At 41.3% G+C, this 14,685-nt stretch overlaps 2 protein-coding genes across 13 annotated transcripts in view; one reads left to right on the top strand and one right to left on the bottom strand.

Annotated features, from left to right (window-relative positions):
- Positions 1 to 8,529, bottom strand: part of CELF1 (CUGBP Elav-like family member 1) — a 52,514-nt gene extending 43,985 nt beyond the window's left edge. For 7 of the 12 annotated variants that reach the window (XM_081935042.1, XM_081935025.1, XM_081935028.1 and 4 more), the window contains exon 1: positions 8,380 to 8,427. Coding sequence is in view for 1 of the 12 variants with exons in the window: in XM_081935034.1 (XP_081791160.1) it covers positions 7,376 to 7,386 (11 nt within the window). In the remaining 11 variants the exon portion in view is untranslated. Of the gene's footprint in view, positions 1 to 7,375; positions 7,523 to 7,726; positions 7,807 to 8,379 lie in introns of those variants that run through there. The other 5 variants (XM_081935035.1, XM_081935022.1, XM_081935032.1 and 2 more) reach the window with 5 other exon arrangements.
- A 75-nt stretch (positions 8,530 to 8,604) lies between these two features.
- On the top strand, positions 8,605 to 14,658 carry PTPMT1 (protein tyrosine phosphatase mitochondrial 1). Its single transcript, XM_081935045.1, has 4 exons — positions 8,605 to 8,979; positions 12,856 to 12,936; positions 13,977 to 14,168; positions 14,388 to 14,658. Exons 1-4 carry the CDS (start codon positions 8,752 to 8,754, stop codon positions 14,613 to 14,615), a joined length of 729 nt encoding a protein of 242 aa, XP_081791171.1. The 5' UTR covers positions 8,605 to 8,751; the 3' UTR covers positions 14,616 to 14,658.
- Positions 14,659 to 14,685: the final 27 nt, after the last annotated feature.

The following is a 14,685-nucleotide window of genomic DNA, read 5'->3' as shown; positions in this document are numbered from 1 at the left end:
GCAGAGTAGCCACAAGGATAGAGATTGGGGGGAGGGGGGGAGATAGGTGGATGGGAAGACTTGAAGTTGTAAGTGTAGGGGGCTGTCAAACACCCAAATTTTTATTATGTGATCATGGGGGAGCTGTAATGGCCATAATTTGAGTAGAATTCATTCAATGTAATTTTGAACAGTCACTGAATGAATGGCGATTAACTGAGGACTACCTGTAAATGAAAGAAAAGGACTATTATGTAACAAACAATGTAAATATTACCCTGAACTGCATTGAGAAAGCAGTAGAAGCAGCATACATTTCTTTTGCTGTTTCTGCAGCTATAAAGTGCAATGAGAGAAAAAAATGACTGCCTCTTCTAAATGTGTATGTGCTAAAGAACGCAGAGGAAAGCTATTCTCAAAGTGGAACAAAACTTGGCTGTTTCAACTAGCACTGTTCTAGAATTCTGGCTTTTCTGAATGCTGTGATATGGCTGCTGTATTACGATTTATTATTGATTTTCTTCCCTTTCAAAATATTTCCATTTGTTGTTTGTTGAGTCTGGGATAAGATAATGAGACTCCAGAATGCCTTGTAATGCAAATTCATGCAGCGTAAATTGATAAGAGCTACATTGCATTTTGAAAATGTTGAGAATTAAAATCTAGCGTAGTGTGCTTAGTGAAAGAAATATTCAGTTTACATAACCAATAAATAAAGATATAAAATATAGGTGTAGGACAGCAGAATGAAAGTATTAAGCTCATACCCACATTCCAAATTCAATTCATGGGAAGTAGGCTTCTGATGTTCAGGCAGGATATACAAGGCTCTATCTACATGCCATCTCAATACATATAAACATGGAATAAGATGACTGACAAATTCCAGGAAACTGCCTTCACTTGTCCATAATAGCAATATGACAAGAATTATTAAAGCACTAGACAGATTAATGATGGTGCCATGGAGATTTTATCTTCCAGGACAAAAGAAAAAAAATAGCAAGGAGCCAGGTATTAAAAAAATGTGGCATATACTAATAAGAAAGTTATTTAATAATAACATTTATGAAAAGTACTCAGGTATAGCATCAATGGCAATCTGAGAAAAATATTTAACAAGTAAAATAAAAATCAAAGAAATGGGGGTAATCTGTCATGCTTCTGCCTCAAAAAGCTGCTTATTATTTTCTATAATATTTGATTCCTTCTTTGCTTTCCAAGGGGCCGTTTCTATTTTGGAAAAACAGAAACAAATGACCATGAAAACAAATGAAACAGAAGTGGAAAGAATGAGCGTTTTAATGTAAAGTTTTAATCTAGAGATTGATAAACTGACCATCATAGAAATCCTCATTATGGGCATGCTGGCTATACTGGAGAGTTGAAATTCAGGAGAATCTAAAGCAGTGGTGGCAAACCTACGACATGGCTCTCAATGGTGACATGCCACAATGTTTTGAGTGGCCTACCAGCATTTAACAATACTTAATAACTATTCTTGAAAGCATGACCTATTCTCATGTGATTTTTGGAGTCTACAGAGGCCACGCGATAATGGGATATCACATTGCCTCCAACCCCTCTGAAAATTGTGTGAGAACAGAGCGTGCTTTTATGCAGTTTCAGAGGCTGCACAGGAGTATTCTCTGTAGCTCCAAGAACTAAGGCCTCATGCAACCCACAGCAGCCTTGGGTACATTACAGGGGTCTGTCAATACAAAGAGAATACTGACTGAAGGTAACCAGCACAGAGGTTATTGGGGAACAGCACCAGGTTGCCTTTTTGAATGGTAGCAGTCAGGTTAGGGCTAAAATTGAGCCACGGGCCTCTACTTGAGCTTAGCATTAGCACTGCTTCTGCATGCCACTGTTAAGGGTGGCCTGAATGGAGAAAATATAATTGCTTCTCTTTTGTCAGGTGTGTGCATATGTGCAAGTGTGTAACGTGCCAGCAGAGCAAAGTTGGGCATTTTCTGAATTTTTGACATTTCAAGTCTAAAAAGTTCACAAACACTGATCTAAAGGCTCCTCACTTTTTAAAAACTGATTGGGCCAGGGCAGTTTTATCAGGTGCCACTCAAGTGTGACCAAACATTTAAAAATCAGGGTTCTTTTGACAATAGGTAACTTAAACAAAGCAAATTCTGCTCAGAGAAAAAAATATCAAGACACTAATGTCATCTAGATACTGAGAAAATAAAAGAAACTTTACATTAGCCTAATTCTTAACCCCAAAACCCAGTTCCAATTATGTAACATTTGTAGCAGCTCCAATATAAGGACTAGATTTCACAGGCTTTAATGTCTGTCAGGGACATTATGCACTCTGGGATATCAATTTTACACAGGACAAAGATATTTTTGTGAACCTACCAATCGGTTTTCATTCCAAGCATACATATTGGATTACTCCTAACTTTGCATTGAGAACTACACATGATAGCAAGCAAGAAATGACTAAGTCTCAAGGCTGCAAAAGCAAACAGATGAGCAATCTGGGTTAAATTGAATTTAAAAAGCCAGTTTGCAATACAAAAGTATTGCAATTTTTGATAAACATTTATATATTTAATATAGCAAAAAATAAAGAAAATATTTATACTCACTTTAAAACAAATTGCTTTGTTTATTCTATGAACACTAGACTAGTCTATGAATTTTGCAAGACCCATTAGGGCCTCTGGTGGCTTTAAAAGAACCCCTCATAAATAATAATCACATTTGTATTTAGACTTGGGATAAGCAAAAGGTTTACTGTATTTGGCATTATATGAATTAAAAAAAAAACACATTTTAAATCTCTAGAAATAGAAGACTTAGAAGGCACTTTAACCTCCCCACAACTGCTAATTGTTAACTGAAAATACCACCTAATATAGGGCATGTTTGCATGTATACAACCTATCACTTCGATTCTAAATTATGCATTTAAGCAAACTATCTACTTTTATAATACAAGACAATAGAAACAGTCTTTTAATGCAAATACTATTGTTATTTCATTATCAATTATTATTTTACTTGACAATTTTTTGCATAGCTGCATTTACACACTGCAATAAACTATAAAGCAGTTTTTGGGTTTCTGCTGTATAAATATAAGCAGTATCATTTCTCAACATGCTGTTACTAAGATATGCTGACATTCTAGTCTTAGCTGGCAGCCATTTGGTATGATTTAGATTAAGAAAACTAATAAGCGGTTGTATGTTCCCAAACATACATCTTTTTTGGCTAAAACCAGGAAGCAGCTTCTATGGCAGCGATGGCGAACCTTTTTTGGCTCGCGTGCCACAAGGGGGGGAAGCGCAGGGGGGTCGTGTGCGGGCGTGCCGCACCCATAATGCAATGTGCGACCCCCCCAGTGCACATGCACGCAAAACAGGCACGACCCCCCCATTTTTACATGCTTTTTCCACCCTCCCCAGGCTTTAGACTCTAGAGTCTAGAGGCTTTATAGGAGCCTGGGGAGGGCGAAAGGAGCCCCCCCCCGCCCCCCCGGAGGCCTCCGGACAGTACCTGAAGCCTCCGGAGGGCCTCCGGGGGGGGGGAGGCTCTTTTCGCCCTCCCCAGGCTCCTATAAAGCCTCTGGAGGCTGGGGAGGGCGAAAAATGGCTTTTAAAAACGGTGAACTCAGCTGGCCAGCCCGCACATGCGCTCTGGCCAGCTGACAGGGCAGCGCATCGCGTGCCCTGACAAATGGCTCTGCGTGCCACCTGTGGCACGCGTGCCATAGGTTCGCCATCACTGTTCTATGGCTTGCCCACAGTTTCCCACAGTTTTCTGCCATTTGCAAAAACCAATTAGGTATTTATATTGTTAAAGCTTGGTTTAATCTCATCCTGTCATGTTGCTTGCCCTTCCTGGGGTTTTTAGTGTTAAGACTGGTCGATTGATTTTTTAAATATAATATGTTGGTTTAAACAGGGTGTCTTTTAGATGCTCTTGCCTATCAAAGTTATAACCATTAGGATTAATAGTATAATTTGAGCTAGATATGTTAAATACTACATGTTTGATCATAAGTTCTAACATATGCAATTTATTATTTGTAACTAAATACTGAGCTTAGAATATTTGCTTAGCCTGTGCCACTAGGTCATCTAGATCAGTGTTTCTCAAACTTGGCGACTTTAAGTCCTGTGGACTTCAACTCCCAGAATCCCCCAGCCAGCATAGCTGGCTGGGGAATTCTAGGAGATGAAGTCCACAGGACTTAAAGTTGCCAAGTTTGAGAAACACTGATCTAGATGGTCAGGAAGACAAGAGCTTGGCTGCATTCCATTTCTACACTGCATTAAAGCCACATTTTCCTTGGGTGCTGGCTTAGCATACAACATGAACTCAGCTACTGTTTATGGCTCTATATTACATAAAATTAACTTGGCCATTATCATTACTTAATAAGCCAAAGTTAAGTACAGCATACTGTGATGTGTGAATTCAGCTACTTCCTTTTACTAGAAAGCGTTTAAAAAACACTTTTGTTAAGACAAAATTAAGTCAGGTTATATTCCAATCTTCCCTGAGATACTAGACAGAGAAAGACAAACATATTAATGAATTCCTTCTGAAGACTTTGGCGCTCAATGTACTGAACAAGACAGTCAACAAGCAATGATAAACATGGATCTTCAAAGCAATACTTCTGGATTAGGAATTGCATTGTTAAAAATGTATCAGAATTTAGTCCTTAGAGCAGCTCAGATATTAACCATGTTTATCATGACAGATTTTACCTACAGCAAACCTCAGACTTTTTTCCTTGTTTCCTATTTCAACATGATTCTGAGATTAGTTATTGCTTTCCATTTGCAAAAACTGAATTATTATCTTTAAATATAGTTTTTTTTCTGTTTCATAGTTAAGAATCTAAAACTGGCTTGTTTCCATGAAAACTATAGTTCTGGGATCTGACCTATCTGACAAACTATAATTAAAATAAAAGTTTTGTAGCTACACTAGTGAATAACTGAAGAAATGAGTCCTAGAATCTTTCTGGTTTGGTTAAGAAGCAAGCAACCCATGAATCATGTGAGACCCTCAGGCCTCTTTTTTGTGACCTATGCCTAGCTGAAGATGGCATTTACAGTAATTTCGTTGTATGAGGTACAATGACAATAAACTAAACTAAACTAAACTAAACTATAAACAGGTCAGCAAATTGCTAATATATATGGCATGTCTTCTACTAAAGTTTTGCAAAACAACAAAAAGACTTTAAACACAACAGTTATGTAAGCTGTTTTTTCAATGAAAGCATAAAAATAAGATAAAAGTACTGTACTAAAAACATCAGCTATCTACATACTGGTGAAATCATTGCTTATGCCCACTGTAATCCTTAACTATCTCCCATCCAAAATGTAGCTCCCCCTCTCTAGTTGGCTAAATACATCACAGCAATGTACTATTTGTGTAATAGGAGATAGTATCCTGATTCACACATATTAATAAGCCATGAATTATAGCCCAAACTGGATTCACACATTGCCCTAAATTATAATAGTTGGTTGAATTTGTTGCATGAATCAACAATTGCTCAGAAAACTTTAACTTGTGGTTTAACATACTTTGTTAATGTTTTCTCACACTATTCACAGTATTTGTACAAGATGGAACTACTACAAAGAGAACGAATAACAAAATGTAAAGCTCTGCATATAGTATCAAAATTATTTTTTTCATCAACAAATCTTCAAATAAGTATTTAGAGGAAAAACATAAGGCTTGAGGCCCTCTATAAAATAATTGTAGAAGAGAAAGTTGCATCAACTTAATGTAATATACTGTAGTAAAACACTAGCAAAATGTTTTATTATTTGAAAAAAAAGTTCCTAAAAAGAGAAAACTCTATCATATGGTCCTTGTTCTATCTCTTATTTTGTGTTGTCTATAGAAATAGTTGAATCCTATTCAGGAAAGCTGTTATCTTGAATTAGACTTTTAAAAAGCAATTAATATATTGTTTAAAAACACTCAATTAGGGATTTTTTTGTTTTAACTATAAAGGCCTATATGGTTCACAGTGGACCCAAGATAATTTGAAAGACTACTTTTTCCCAGATGAGTATATTCTTTAGGGACTGTGCCTAATTTATTTATTTGGCCAACCATCTCACCAATGTGATTAACAGGAGCTAACAAGAATTAAAATACAATAAACAGCTCTCCAAAACACCATTCACTAATAGTTTGGGCTCAATTACTTTCCTGGCCCTCATGCCTTGGAAAACAGGTTTATAAGGTTTTCCAAAAAGCAAGCAGAGCCTGGGCCAATCAAACCCTGAGCAATGTGGTGTTCCAGAAAGCAGACACAGCTGTGGAAAAGGCATGTTTCGAATCTCACAAGATAACAATCCCTAATATATGGGACCCTGAGGCAATTAGGTATGCCTGTCTTGCCAAAACTAATGGATTGTTAAAAATTATGGGAGTAACAGAGTCCTTCAAATACCCTTGGCTCATGCCATGTAAGGCTTTGTATGTAATAGTCAGCACCTTCAATTGCATCTGGAAGCAAGCTAGAAGCCAGTTCAGGTATAATATGGGCATAGTGAGATAGTCATAATCGCCCACATACCTGCATTCTGGATCAGGTGAAGCTTCTTGAGTCTGGGATATGTCCTAGAATTATAAAAGGCTAAATGGCTAGGTAAGAAAACTCCTTATTTTTCTACTGACAAAACATTTGTTTGTTTCACTTCCAAGGACAAATAAAAGCCGAATGGTTTTATTGAGGTTTTTAATATTTAACAGTTTTCAATATTATCTTTGCTGTTTGAAATAATGTATAGTTTGGCTTTAATTTATAACTGCACTTTTTTCAGTCAAAAGAAGACAAGGAAATTGTCAATATATAATAGTTGTATTCCGTTCCTTATATGTGACACAGTGAAACCTTCCATAAGTATTTGAAATATTGATTTATGTAAGCTAATAAACCATAAGTAGTACAAGATTACATAAAACTGTGCCAAGTATGGTATATCAACAGCACTTTCTCTTCTATGTCGAAGTATTCTACCAAGTTGCTTCAACCAATGGAATACATGGCAACCATGACACGCATTGGGGCATTAAATTCTCTTTTAAAATTATTCCAAGGACGTACAACTTTCCTAGTGTACATCATAAAATAATTAGCTCATACTTTACTATTTTAAACAATGCGCCAAATCAAAATAACCAATTTTTTCCTGCCTTTATTTTAAGATTTTGCCTTCAGGACTTTCCCCTCCCCCCCATTTAAAAAAATTTTTTTTAGCAGTCTTACTTTACAAGGCAAGCAGCCCAGAGTTTTCTAAGAATCTGGCAGCCCTTATATTTCATTTAGTAAATAAACGCAACATTTTTTTTAAAAAAAGGGGGTCTCTCTAGCCCTTCCCCTCACCGTTTCCTCATCTGTCTCCTATTGAAGTGGCTGTATCTTCTGTTCTGACTACTCAGAACAGCTTGTATCCCCCCCCCCTCTACTTTGACCGAGCCAAACTCCCAGAGGAGAGAACCCGAAGGTTTCCATTATCAATCCACGCGAAGTTTCAGTGGAGCCGGGAAATCGTCATTTCCACCGTACCACGTGCCTAAACCTCCAAGGGATTCCCACCTCCTCCTCCTCCTCCTCCTCTTGACCCATCCGGGTTCATTTGCAGCAAAGGCCAGGAATGCATCTCCCCCTCCCCCCTCCTTCCACCACACTTTCGGGGTCGTTTTACCCAAGCCAGGTGCCGAGGGGATCGCTTACCACCACAGCCGCAGGGCAGGGCGATTGAATTGCTTTTCTAGAGTGAAAGGAGAGCTTCCCTATAACGGGGAAGAAGGAAGCCCTGCGCGTCCAGCCTTCAAGCGGCCGCCAGAGGACGAGAGCCCCGCCCTCTGGCCCTGGGATGGCGACAACGCAAACTTGCAATGCCCCTTATCTGCGACCCGTCTCTCCCCACCCCCCACCCCGGAGACAGGCCAACCACCCCTCCCTTCTCCATGGAGCGCCTGGCTTAAGAGTTTTGTTTCAAGCACAGCCACACAGCCACACAGCCAGGAAGGCAGCTTCTCTCCCCACCCCCCAACCACCACAGGGGCTCCCTATACACCCTCCTAAGTGGGCTTGGGACACTCACTGCAGCTGGGTATGTACAAGGAAAGCAACCCCCCACCCCCGAGCGGCTAAGACCTGGGTGGGCATCGTGATCAAAGCCCACACGCTCAGATCGTAGGGGGAGGGGGCAAGTAGCCAGCTGTTCCTCTCCCCCTCCCAACCTCCCACCCCCCCTCACCCTGGCAGGGGGAAAAGCCGAGCCAAGGGGTTCCGATAGCAGCGAGGCCCGACTAAAGAGAAAGGAGAAAGCGTTCTTTAAAACGGAGGAGATACCAGACGTTGCAGAGCCCGAGCGCACTCACCGTCAGTTGCGCGCTGTCCCTTCCCTGCCCTTCTCGGGCTCCTCCTGGCTGCCACCGCCCTCGCCTGCCCAAGGGGGATCCGCCCGCACTCGCTCGCCTCCCTCCGCCTCAGGCCGGTTTCGCAAGATGGCGGCACTTCCGGGAGAGACCATCGAGAAGCTCCTGGAGAGACGCGCAAAAAGGGGAAAAGGGGGGGGGGAAGAAGAAGGGCGCAAGCGCGGTGTTTCTCTCCCCTCCCCTCCGTTTTACGAATGAGAGCGCTCAGCTGATTCCCAGAGCCGAAGCGCCCGATTCCAGTTCTCCTCGGGCGGCTGATGCTGCTTAGATGCCCGTCCCAGGCGCCCTTTCTGCCGCCGCCCCTCCCCGCGTGTCATGAGCTTTCCTAAAGGCTCTTCTCGACGGTCTTGGGAAGCCCCGAGCGATCTGACCATGGTGATCTCCGCCGCCTTGGGCCCCGGGATTGCCCGCCTCTTTTACTACCCGACCCTCCTGTACACGCTGGTGCGGGCGCAGCTGCCTGGCTCGCAACGGCCGTGGTTCAGCCGCATCGACCGCGCGGTGGTCTTGGGGGCCCTCCCACTGCGGGGACGCTGCCGCCAGGTAACGAAAACGAGGCTCTGCCACGGCTGCCCCGCGGAGCCTGCTCCGTCGGCGGGGCTGCTCGGTCGCCTCCTTTAGCCGGTGGGGAAGTGAGGAGGACGAGGCACCCTTTTCCCCGCAAGCTTCCCGGGTTCCCTTGGGCGTTTCGCAGGAAAATATTTGGGGAGGTTTTTTTTTCGCCAGCCTTTGCTGCCCGCACCGTCCTAAATGGCATCGTCCTGCCGGTCGCTTTTCTGCAGTTCGGAAATTACCATGGCTGCTCGGTCCCGTTTTGCTCGGAGGGGATTTGGCGGAGAGTCCCTGACGACTCAGAGCGGCTCATTTCTGGAAGACGGGAACAACTTTTGCGGACGCCCTGATTGATGCGAGGGGTGGTGGTGGAAAAGGGCGAGAATTGGCACAAATGAAGGGAGGGATAAAAATCGTTTACTCCGGTGGGTCTCGGCCTTTTCTTCACCACGGACCCCCTTTAAATACCTTTCAGGCCACGGATCCCCAGGACTTAACTCAAGATTTAGAACCCGTAACATTTCTTCAAGTCTTTTGTGGGGGCTGTGATGATATCGCGTGGACCACAGGTTGAGAGCCACTGGCTTACTCTATAACAGTGGTCTCCCACCTTTTGGCCACCAGGAACCAGTTCTTCGTGGGCTACCTGGATATTTTTGCTGAGGCTTCCCCCCCCCCCCCTAACTAACAAGCAAACTGAGATGAGATGACTAAAGACAGTAAATCAGTTCCCTTATATTTGAACATCTCTCTCTGTGGAGAGAGGTTTTTCTGCAGACCCGGAGGGGGGTATGGTTTTTGCATGCTGCCTGCATGCTGTGGATGGGGCTTAGCCTGTTTGCGCAGCCCAGTGCCTGCCCATAGAACGAGTGTTGGGGGACCCCTGCTCTATAACACCAAGATAAGAAGGTGACAAGTATCCAGTCACAAATTTGGTTTGAAAGGCTTTTTCTTGTACAGTACAGGTAGTCCTCGACTTACAAGTGTTCATTTAGGGACCATTCAAAGTTTCAACACAGCATTGAATGAAGTGACCTAGGACCATTTTGCACACTTACGACCGTTGCAGGATCCCCATGGTCATGCGATCAAAATTCAGGCGCTGACTCATTTTAATGACTGTTGCACTTTTCCAGGGTCATGTGATCCCCTTTTGTGACCTGACAAGCAAAGCCAATGGGGAAGCTAGATTCACTTAACAACCATGTTACTAAATTTAACAACTGCAGTGATTCACTTAACAAAAGTGGCAAGAAAGGTCGTAAAATGGGGTAAGTCTCACTTAACAAATTTATCAACATAGCAACATAAATTTGGGGCTCAATTGTGGTCATAAGTCAAGGACTACCTGTATATTAACACATTACCTTGGGCTAGGCTGTGCAGAGTGGGGGCATTCAACTACGACTTGGTTGTTGTTGTTTCTTCTAAAGCAGGGGTGTCAAACACAAGGCCAGTGGGCCAGATTCAGTCCGCAGGCTGCTTAGATCTGGCCCATGGGACCAGCCTGGAAATATCAAAGGACCTGCCCACATTGCCTCTGTTGACCAAAACGGACCATGGAGGGCATCCCTGCAGCCCGTTTTCAGCCTCTACAGCCTTCTGCAGTACTCCGCTGGCCGAAAATGGGCTGCGGGGCCGGCAAAGTGCTGCAGCAGGCAGCACCTTCTTCATCTCTTTAGCAGCATCTGCCAACCAGAACTACTGTAGGTACTCTCCATGATTGGGTTATTTTCCCCGCCATATTTCCTTCTAAATATTAACCAGGCTTAACTATACTTAGCTTCTAAATCCAGATAAGGAGAACCAGATGCTAAGCTTTGAACTACTGAGATAAGTATTGTATCTAAACCTTGAGACTCTGACTCCTGAAGCTGATCTAATTTTTCACATTTGATTCATTTAACATTTGTTGTTTTTTTTGAGAAGATGGTGTCTAAATCATTTGGCAGCAGCATAATGACATAAATACAGTTGTGTCAAAACTGACTAGGCCCCAATACAGCAAGGTGTCTATATCATCTTTCAAATCATTTTCTAAATAGAAGCTCATTAGAAGGTACATCAATTTTCGCGGCCTGTTTTGGCTGGCAGAGTGCTGCAGGAGGCAGCACTTCTTCACCTTGCCTTTAGCAGCGTCTGCCAACTAGAGCTAGGTACCCTCTAGTTGGGTACCCTCCAACCCTGGATGTTCAGAAGAGCCAAAAACACCTGGCTCTTCAACCAGGTCTTTGATGAGAGAGAAGTGAGCACCTCGTATCACTGTCATCTTTTATTTTAATATTTTACCTGCGATTGGTTTAATTGTAAGTTTTTTATTGTTGTGAGCCACCCGGGGTCATTGAGAAGTGGGTGGTATATCAATTTTGTAAATTATTATTAATATTAAGTCCTCTAGGGCTGTGTCAGAGGTAATAATAAAGATTGATAGACTGTTGGACAGACAGTTTTTAGAGACATCTGGAGAAATTGTCAGTTCATTTATGCTCTGCTCCTATACAAAATAGTCAAGCCCCATAGCAGCTGGAGACTCTATATGTCTTTAATCTCTACACTATGGGAATTAAGACTATTTATGTCAGAAAGTAAATCTCTCTGTCTGGAATAGCTGTCTTGAATGCAAAAAAATGCATCTTCAGCCTGAATCAAACTCCCACCATGGTCACGCCCACTCTGGCCACACCAACCCTGGCCATACCCCACCACCACTTCTGGCCCTCTGAGGTTGAACGCAATCCTGATGCAGCCCTCAATGAAATTGAGTTTGACACCCCTGCTCTAAAGAGTAAGTGACAAAGACAAAGATTCCTTCTGAGCAGTTTAATTCTAGCTGTAGACATTCTTCTGTGCCATATAAGATACCACCTCGGAGATATTCAAATATAATAGAACTGATTTACTGACTTTAGTCATTTCAGTTTGCTTGTTAGTTATTGAAAAAAATTCCTCACCAATAGCATACAGGTGTTTCTCGATTTACAACAGTTCATTTAGTGACCGTTCAAAGTTATAATGGCACTGAAAAAAGTGACTTGTGACATTTTTCACACTTACAACCATTGCAGCATCCCTATGATCACATGCTTTATATTCGGCTGCTTGACAAGTGAATCACATTTATGACAATTGCAATATCCCATGGTCATATGATCACTTTTTGTGATCTTCTGACAAGCAAAGTCAAAGGGGAAGCCAGGTTCACTTAACAGGTTCACTGTTACTAATTTAACAACTGCAGCGATTCACTTAACAGACATGGCAAGAAAAGTCATAAAATGGGACAAAACTCACTTAACAGATTTATCACTTAGCAATATAAATTTTGGGCTCAATCGTGGTCACACGTTGAGGACTACATATACTTTTAAAAGAAGACTTCCTGACTTCCTATTGCCTATTTCATTTGTTTTTATAGCCATAGGGAAATAAAAGTCTTAAATGAATAGTAATAGTTATCTGAACTGGGAATCAGGGTATAGTTGGATTGAACCTGGTTAGTATTTGGATGGGAAGTTAAGGAATTCCAAGGTATAGAATAAACTGGAAAAATGAACAGCAATTCAAGGAAAAAATCAATTGTAAGCCACTTCAATACTATAGTAAAAATGTGCATGGGTGTATCCATGTAGTCACTAGAGTCTGAACATGACTTATTTTTTTAATTAGAACATGATTAATAAAAGAGCTGATATTCTCCGATACCTTACAGATTGTTGTTGGCTACAACTTGCCAACTTCCTAGTCAGTTTAGAGATTAATTAAGAATTCTTGGAAGTGTTATCATTACATATGGAGAATGCAAGTTGGATATAAACTAAAGTACATTTAGAACATTTGGGCATGTTGTAAATTGATTTCTTCTTGCAGTTGATAGAACAAGAGAATATCCGAGGAGTACTCACCATGAATGAAGAGTATGAGACTCGCTTCCTATGCTGCTCTCCAGAAGTAAGTTCTGCTTATCATCACCAGTATATCACTAAGAGGATACAACTAACAATCAGTTTAACAGAGTGCAAACCCAAGTACAGAGTACCAATTCTTTGTGAAGAAGCAATATGGTTTAATAACATCTGTTTGACAGAGCAACTTCCTGACCATGTTTACAAAAAAGCCAGTGCTTGATTACCGTTTTTTTTTCCTGGTAGAGATTTGTAAGGAACAAATAATTTGGGATAGGAAAATCAAAAGGATTTATCCAAGCAGGCCAATTAGGTTTGATGTGCTGAATGCAACCAAGTGCTAGGAAACTCCCTCAATTTTACATATACCATTATGAGGTTAAAAGGTGCACAAAAGAACAAATTGACACTACACAAGATTTACTACAAAGAATTAACCTGGGCCTTTTTTTTTTTTTGCTTAAAAAGCACGATAGCATACAAAATCATGCATGGTGTAGAATTTTCGTTTGTCCACCCCCATTCGCTGGAATTAAACACCAATAAAAGAAAATACATCTTTATGCAACACATTTAACTATGGAATACACAGCTATGAGATGCAAGGCTTTAAACAAGGCTCTTGCTAGCTTTATAGTGCCTTCTAAGTGAAAGGCAGCATCCCTTAAAACACCATGTTTGGGAGCAGCAGTGCCCCATGTCACCGCTGTTAGGTTCCCAATTCATCTGGTTGATTGCCATGTGTAGGATTAGGCAGGACTTTCACTGATCCTGAAACTTTCTGCTTTTTAAGGTACTTGATCTGATTGCTACCTTAATTTAAGATATACTCACTTCTATTAATTACTTCATAGTATCATCTAATGTTCCAGCCTTATTAGCCTCTTTTTGAAGTCTTCCTCAATGAGCTTTTAATTATGTTGAAATAGTCATGTGCTACTCTAGATGAATGTTTATTTAATTAAATTTATATGGCCACTCATCTCAAAGTGACTCTGAGCGGCGTACATCTTTTCCTGCAATCTCCACAATAGCTCCCTTACAGTTTTTCCTTCAATCTAACTCTTATTTTGGGGTTAATTGCAGGAATGGGAGGCAATGGGTGTAGAACAAATGCGTCTTAGCACTGTGGACTTGACTGGAATCCCTTCACTAGAAAATCTCCAAAAAGGTGTCAAATTTGTATTGAAACATCGTGAATGTGGAAACAGTGTCTATGTGCATTGCAAAGCTGGACGCAGTCGCAGTGCCACCATGGTTGCTGCTTATTTAATTCAGGTAAGAATATTTTTTGATGAACAGGTCAAAAATGGAATGGCAATATAACCGATTAAGAATAAACTGTTCAAGATGTGAAAGAAAAAATTGGATTCACTTAAATGGAAAGGACTCGCAGAACTTTATCTTGCTAGGTGCTTCCCAATTATAATGCTGGAATATACTGCTGTAGTTTAACAATAAATAGAAATTACATTTGGATTTTGTGGCCCCTTGTAGGTCCATCACTGGACTCCTCGGGAAGCAATTGAAGTCATTGCTAAGATTCGTCCTCATATCATTGTTCGTCCTAAACAGCTGGAGTTATTAGAGGATTTTCATAAGGCTGTAACTGAATCACAGCAGAAGCCGACAGATGCAAAACACCAACTACCACAGAATAAGCAAAGAGACAGAAAGTCACTGAAAGATATTCAGGATTCTCCTCTGAAAACATCTGGTTCCTAATTTATTGTTTAGGAGCAAGTTATCAGTCAGTGTTTCTATTCTTGTAGAATAAGAGTTTTTATTACTGCCA

The sequence above is a fragment of the Natrix helvetica genome (genome assembly GCF_964273705.1).
Source record: "Natrix helvetica genome assembly, chromosome: 1".
NCBI lineage: Eukaryota > Metazoa > Chordata > Lepidosauria > Squamata > Natricidae > Natrix > Natrix helvetica.
The sequence above is the reverse complement of the archived record's forward strand: the minus strand, read 5'-3'. Positions and strand labels throughout refer to the sequence as shown.